The sequence below is a fragment of the Oryzias latipes genome, chromosome 23, assembly GCF_002234675.1.
Source record: "Oryzias latipes chromosome 23, ASM223467v1".
NCBI classification, from domain to species: Eukaryota; Metazoa; Chordata; class Actinopteri; order Beloniformes; family Adrianichthyidae; genus Oryzias; species Oryzias latipes.
In genome coordinates this window covers 19,220,638-19,228,190 of record NC_019881.2, presented here as the reverse complement: position 1 = coordinate 19,228,190, position 7,553 = coordinate 19,220,638, and the positions used below count along the sequence as shown (strand labels likewise).

The 7,553-nt window shown below is 36.0% G+C and overlaps 1 protein-coding gene across 1 annotated transcript; it reads left to right on the top strand.

Annotated features, from left to right (window-relative positions):
• The first annotated feature begins 1,231 nt into the window (after window positions 1–1,231).
• Window positions 1,232–3,268, top strand: rps16 (ribosomal protein S16). The gene is made up of 6 exons (XM_004083200.4): window positions 1,232–1,307; window positions 1,400–1,451; window positions 1,908–2,009; window positions 2,356–2,452; window positions 2,529–2,576; window positions 3,084–3,268. The coding sequence occupies exons 2-6, from the start codon at window positions 1,404–1,406 to the stop codon at window positions 3,227–3,229; spliced, it is 441 nt and encodes a 146-aa protein (XP_004083248.1). The 5' UTR covers window positions 1,232–1,307; window positions 1,400–1,403; the 3' UTR covers window positions 3,230–3,268.
• Window positions 3,269–7,553: the final 4,285 nt, after the last annotated feature.

Sequence of the window (7,553 nt, the reverse complement as noted above, 5' to 3'; positions counted from 1 at the left end):
GAATCAGGAATCAAATGGGTCGAAAAAACTTTTCCAGTGTGATGCAGCCTCTTATTAAAAACGTAGCATTCTCCACAGGCTTAGATTTTGGGATATTTAACAAATGGCATGATAAGGGTTTAAAACATGTCTGCAACTTTTTTGAAAAAGTTGTTTTTCTGTCTTTTGGACAAATTCAAGATAGATTCAGGATATCACGCCAAGATTTTTTAGGTTTCCTACAGGTGAGACACTTTGCTCGGACCTCCCTCTCTTTCCCAGGTGACCAACCAATCCTACACCCAGCAGAAAGTTTTCTTTTGAAAGTTAATGAAAATGCCACCTCCAAGAAGAAATTCCTTTCTCTCTTTCATGCACAATTAATGGCACTGACAAGTGGCTCACTAACAAGTGAGAGATCTAAGTATCGTTGGGAGACAGATTTGGGAATTGACCTTGATGTTGAAACTTGGTCAAATGCTTTTGTATCTGCTCAAAAGACGTTTACATGCAACAAACTCAGGGAAAACCAATATCGAAAATTTTACAGAACTCAATATACACCAGAGGTTTGTTTTGTGTTCTTTTCTTGAAAAGTTAATAAAGTATAATAAAAAATAAAAAAAACAACATTTGGAAACTAAAACGAGGAAAAAGCCACAGCAACTCCAAAATCTTTATCTTTTAAAGTGGATTTAATTTTTAACAAATATGATTACATTTCAAAATTTTTCGTTTTCTTTGAATACTGGTGTTAGAATGTAAAGACTTAAGTTTACTTTTTTTTTTAGCAATTTTAATTTGATTTCATTTAAAGCTTTTTTTCCCTTTTGTCCCTTTCACAAATATCTCCAAAACTAAGCTGTAAGTTGTAAACAAAATAACTCTCATTTTTTTCATTTACCTTTTACTATATGTGGCTAAATTTAACAATACTTTAATCTGTTTTCCAATCACCCCAGTTGAACCTTTTATTTTTGCGCTTTGTTTAGCCTATTTTCATACTACTAAATTTTAAAACACATAAAATAAAAACATATAAAAAGAAATAAGCACAAATATATATTATTCTTTTCAAAGTTCATTCTTTTGTAATTTATTTTTAACAAAAATCAAAATTACACACACATTTTTTCCATTTGGAACATTGAAGTAAAATCCAAAAACATGAAGCAGTATTAAAAATGTAAAATTATGAAGATTAGACGTGAGCGTGAACAACTGTCGAAAATCTTGCCGCAAATGAGCTTGGACTGCCGTAAACAACCCCTGATTCTCGGCGTGTGAGACCCCGTCGGCCTCTTCCTGCGGCATCCTAGTTGAAGGCGGTGTGTTTCGGAGACAGATCCCGACAAAATCACATTAAATATGCTCTTATAGTGTTTCTTAACTTTAAATTTTTGTTTTCTGTGTATTTCAGAAACATGCCAGCTAAAGGTCCTCTGCAGTCTGTCCAGGTGTTTGGACGTAAAGTAAGTAAAAATGTGGAGTTTATTACACGTGTGGTGTTGCTGGCTTCACTTCCATGCTAGCGAATGCTAGCTAAAGTTGCTAACGTAAAGAGGCCATAACCAAAAATATTACTGCTTTGTAATTGTGTGGCTTAAATGTTACGTATTAATGAACCAGTCAGACAGACGCGAACACCTTCTATTATTGATATGTTTTTTATTTTATTTTTTATTTACAACAATGTTCTTGTGGTTTGTTTAGTGGAGCTTTACATTAGCCCTTAGCTTAGCTAATTAGCTCTGCCCAAAATAACAGTTTAGTATTAAATCTGCTACAATACGGCACCACATTTGATATAATAGAATAGGTACACATCTATATGTTATGTTTACATAACATAATGTCGCTTGAGCTAATTTGTCAAAAAAAATATTGATAAATTGGCATTAAAATGAATGTATCTTTTTTTCTTATAGAAGACGGCCACAGCAGTTGCCCACTGCAAGAGGGGCAATGGCCTGATCAAGGTGAACGGCAGACCCCTGGAGATGGTGGAGCCTTCTACACTTCAGTACAAGGTTCTTATCTTGATTCCTTGAATTTTAGTGAAGTAGAAGGTGCGATGCCTTTATTTTGAAGTAACACTTAGGGACGTTGACGCTCTTTTAACGTCTAATCTACGTTGTAACTGCTAAATATGACCCAAAACGGTATTGTATGACATGATCGTAAAGGTTTTCCCATCATCTGTGTGATTAACCTCAAAAGTTTGTGTGTATTAACAAGTTATAGTAGTTTTAATGTTTTCTATCCCTTCAAACTAAGATAAAGTTTATCTTTCTAGTATTTTGTTTTGTTTGTTACTTTACAAGAATTTGCCTATAAATTGAGCAAATCCATTAACAAACTAGCTGTTGTGATCAGCTTCTGGAGCCAGTTCTGTTGTTGGGAAAGGAGCGTTTTGCTGGAGTTGACATCAGAGTCCGAGTGAAGGGGGGTGGACATGTCGCACAAGTCTATGGTAAGATCACAACACCACATGAAGTGTTAGCCTGTTGTTTCCCCAAATGTTTGACTTTTATCGTATTGTTTTACAGCCATCCGTCAGGCCATCTCTAAGGCTCTGGTTGCATACTACCAGAAGTGTAAGTTTTATTCTGTAAACAAACATCATAAAATGTCATATGTACAAACATTAAGCTAGTGTTTTATATGTTAAAGATCCATTAATGTTTCTTATAAGACAGAAAGACATTTGTATGCACAATTTATGCTCATTTAAATCTGGTTTATGCAAAGATCTCTGGGTAAAAATAAAGGCCGACTTTCCTTAGTGCTGGGCTGTACATTTACTCAGTGATTGACCAGAGTTGAAGGACTTTAAAAAGAAAAACACAAAGTCCTGATAGGAGAAGTTTGATCAACATTTAAGATTAAAGCTGCTTTTTGGTGTCAAAGGAAAAGTGATGACGCAGATTCTGCTTCACATCTATAAATCCATCCATGAACGGTGGGAAACCCTAAATGTGACCAAAAAGATCCATTAAAAAATGCAAAGAAGATGGAAACATATTCAGAAAAGTAGCAACAGCTGCCAGCTGATTGAGATATTTAAGGTTCTAATAATCTGAATGTTTTTTTTTCTTCTTCAGATGTTGATGAAGCCTCCAAGAAGGAGATCAAAGACATCCTGATCCAGTACGACCGGACCCTGCTGGTCGCTGATCCACGTCGCTGCGAGTCCAAGAAGTTCGGTGGACCTGGAGCTCGTGCCCGCTACCAGAAGTCCTACCGTTAATCGCTGTGTACATTTATGCAATAAACTGGATGAAAGAAGGATGTTGCTGTTGGAGTTTTGACTTTTAAAAAATGTTTTTACTATTCATCCCACGATCCTTCAAACGTAGATGTAGCTGTTAACCTGCCATGAACCTAAAAGCAAAGTCTTTTTAAAAGCTAAATTTTTGCTCTTTAATTTTATTTTCTTTGTGAATTTATTTCTTAAAAGATGATTTTAAACATTTTAAATAAAACTGCATGAATACTTTTGCTATTATTTAAGGATTTTCCTGGATTGACAAAGATTTTTAAAAAATGTGAGTGTGAAATGCAGCAGACAGACAGTTAAAAATGTAACTGATAGGAACAATGAAGTAAACTCCAATAACTATATGTCACCGAGGGGCAACCTTGGATAAAGATTTACATCCCATAGACACATCAACAATGTGAATGTATATTCCTTTTGCAATGCACACACAGGTAAATAGATGAATCTCAGAATTACTATGAAAAGATGTTTGCTAAAAGATACTTTCAGAGTCTTAAAGTAACTGGTAAAAGTCCAAAGTGGAACAATAATCACCTTAAAAATGATCGTTTTCTTCCATTTATCTTTTGTTGTAATTTCTGCTTTTCGCCACTAGATGGTGCTGTCGCTAGATATTTCCAGGTTTTAGGTGAATTTTGCTTTTTTACAGACATTCTTTTTTGTTTTTGGACATTTCTTGCTCTTACATAAAGCTGTATGGCATTTAGCAGACATTTTTTTTAAGGTTTTGAACATTGGAGAAGCTGCTGCATTAAAAAATGCTTGAAGATGAAAAGAAACCAGGAATAATTGCTGCTTTTGTCCCTCAGGTTCCACTGATCTGGCGTATTCGCTCCCATGTGACAGCTGTGCTTCTCTTTTATGTTCAGACATGGATGCAGTTGACGCTCAGCAATTTCCTCCGATATGCCTGAACTTTACATCCGTTATTGTTGGATTAATCACAGGTTGATTCTCAAAAAAAACAAAAACCTCTGGGTGTGACTTGTTTACCTGCAGTTATTGCTCTTTCCTGCAACCAACCCATCAGTCCCATGACCGCTGTGAGGTGATGGAGGCCCAGATGTTGCTGGAGACCTCTGCGGCCGTCTGCATCAACCTTTTCCCGCTCCCGTGGGGGGACGGTTGGGGTCAGGCGTGTTTACAGCCCTCCAATAATCAGCACAGCGGGGGACCCAACTCCCCCACTGCTGCTGTTGTTTACCACAGTTTGTTTTCTGCTCCTGCCTGTTGCATCACCCCTAGAAGCCGCAACACGGCGTGCAGAGACACTGCACCTGTGGAAATGTGTTCCTGCAGGGCAGAAATGAGGCTGACGGGGAAAATGTTTCCTATGTGACCCTCAGTTTAGCAGAATTTAAGCAAACTTTCTTTAAATCTAATCCTAAAACGTCCACAATTGAAAATGAAAATGAACACGATAAAAGAATATTTGTGATTGTCTGAAAAACCCATATATTTCTGAATTCATTTTGCATGTTTAAGTGTTAAAGACAATGACCTTTAACACTTAAATGACCTTAACCTGCAGAAAATGATCATTATAATGTGATTGCTCATCAGGGTCTCAGAAACTCATCTTTTTTCTCAGTTACGAAGGCTTTTTAGAGCCACCGTAAAATAAGTTATTTAAAAAAAGTAATAAAATAATGAGAAAAAGTCTAAATAAAGCTGTACAGTTATGAAAAGAAATGCTAAACATTTACGAGGATAAAGTCATATTTATGCTTCAAATAGTCATGATTTTACAAGGAAATGTCCTGCTTTTTCAAGAATAAAATGTTACATTTAGCTAAAAAAATGTTTCAACAAAGACAACTAAAGGAATGGCTGAATAATTTATTATTAGGGGTCCAACTGACAGGATCCTAAAAACAAACAGAAAGATCAAATCATTCATAAAAAGATACGATACATCAGAAAGCATCTAAAAATGCTCAAAGCAATAATCATAAAAAACAAGTCAAAACACAAAGTAAAAAACTAAGAGGCTTAAGTTGAACATAACCTGTTCAATTTATGTTGTAGAAAATTCACACTGCCCAAGAATCGTCCTAAACCTGCTCTTTCTAAATATACTGTTCATTATTCCAAATGTATTTTTTAAAAAAACACGACTTTTTCCTTTCAAACCTATAACTCCTTAAATCATAACTTTTTATTTTCATAACTATTTATTTAACAACTTTTTAAAAGTAATTTTATAACTTTAATTTGAATATTTTTCTATTTTATTCTCATAATTTTTAACTTTCCCTAATAATTTTACCCCTTAACAAATCTCAATTTAATCTTAATATTTTTATATTTTTTATTCTCGTAATTTTACGACTTTATTTGCATTACTTACAAACCAAGTGTGGGAAGCAGGCATTTGGAAATGAGCAGGAAAAGCCCCACTGCTGCCCCTAGTGGAATGCTAATGAACTACAGGGCAGAAGAAGCATGGGCCCAATGGGTTCTTAGCAAAGTTTGGATCATGCTATTTGGATAGGGATCATAGAAATGTGTATCAAATATGATACGCATGGTTATTTAGGGTTAAGAAACAAAAAGTCAAGGAAGTTGAAGCTAACTTGATCCATTAGACCAATTGTGTCTGAATTATTCCACCACAATGAGAAATAGGTTGTAATCAGGTGTGAAAGGTTCATTCATGTGGGGCTAACGGAGCAGCAGCCTCTTTACATTTCGTCACCCCTCGCACCTCATCATTACCTCGTGATGCGTTTATTAGCAGCTTTGCAGAAACAATCAGCATCACACGGGGGTTCGTGTCTCCCCTTACCTCTGCAGAACCACATTTAATGACTACTTCTCCCTGCAGAAGGGATGGCTGGGAGAAGTGAGTAAACAACAACTGGTTAAAGGTGTCGGCCGCTCAGCATCAGGGGACTGTGCTGGCCTCGTTTCAGAGGAAGTGCAGCCTGGCAAAGCGACGCGCTGCTGTTTGGGCTGAGGGCGGTAATGAGGGCCGAGCTGCTAATGGGCGGCTCTGTCCTTGAGGGCTTCTCAAAGAACCAGGTTGTGTCTGTATGTGACGGTGAAGTGGTGTTTTCATCACTCTGTGCTAAACATTTTTCTAAAAATGCTTTCTCTGTAAATGTTTTCCCACTCATAATTAGAAATGATCATTTTTTGCGATAATATTTTAAATACTTTTTTAATGGCTAAATTAGCATTCAGCATAGAGTGTCTAACAGTAACAGCATTGTGTTTTGGGGCTCTCAAAAGCTAATTAAGCATTATGAATGTTTTATTCTGTCCAATATTCAAACTTAATTAGTCAATTTGCTAGCATTAGACTTAATAGTTTGAGCAGAAAACACTGTTCTTTTAAAGGACCTGTATCATGCAAAATCCACTTTTTGAGCCTTTAAGTGTATTAATTAATTTGATTTGATTTGAATTGGTTTATTTAAAGCAATCAAGGCAAGAATAATGCACAAAACAATACAAACCGCATTTATACATTCATACAAAGACGGATCAAACGTTGGATAATTAGACATTAAAATCAAAGATTGCTTGAAAGTGAGTGGAAGGAAGTGAATTTATATAATCCCATCCCTGTTCTACCGTGATGTGTCATTATCCGGTTCATAACCTTTTATCCGGTTTAGCTATTTATAAAGTTACTTTCTCACGAAAAACAACCCCAAAGCAGTATTTTGAGTATTTTTGAGGATTCCTCTAAAACCCTGCGCTCTGAGCACCAGCCTCTCCCAATCCACAAAAAATGACTGGGTTTTTCAAATTGTGACATCACAAAGTGAGGAACCGCCCCTTCCAGGAAGAGTCCGCACTGCCAGCTCCGCCCCCAGGCTAACACACTTACCCACTTTCTCCGTGGAGCTAGCGGTGATCTGCTAAACTCCTTCCTTTTAAATGCGGACACAGCCACAGAAACGCCTCTAGGTTGACGTCATGAAATGGGCGGTACCCACAAAGAGCGAAAGGCGGAGCCTCTGATATCAGATCGTCTTACTTCTGGGTAAGAAATAAGCTAGCAAAAAAAAACGAATTTAATACAAAAAAGTTGTTTATATATTCTTAAATATTCTTTATAATCTATTAGCTTTTGTTTTTTTTTAGCAGTGCTACTATTTCGCTAGCATTTCATTTAAACGTTTTAAGGTTTTAGCATAATTTTTTGTTTATTTGGACTAAATTCATTTTAAAACTTTCTGTAGTTATTTTAGCATTATTCAGCAAAATGTACTTTTTTCTTTTTCTTGCTACTTTTTATAAGATACTTTCACATTTAAACTTCAGCGCTACATTTTCATTT

Coding starts and splice junctions, on each gene's coding strand:
- rps16 (XM_004083200.4), top strand. CDS start 1,404: ATGCCAGCTAAAGGTCCTCTGCAGTCTGTCCAGGTGTTTGGACGTAAA. Junction 1,452..1,907: donor TCCAGGTGTTTGGACGTAAA/GTAAGTAAAAAT, acceptor TTTTTCTTATAG/AAGACGGCCACAGCAGTTGC. Junction 2,577..3,083: donor GGTTGCATACTACCAGAAGT/GTAAGTTTTATT, acceptor TTTCTTCTTCAG/ATGTTGATGAAGCCTCCAAG.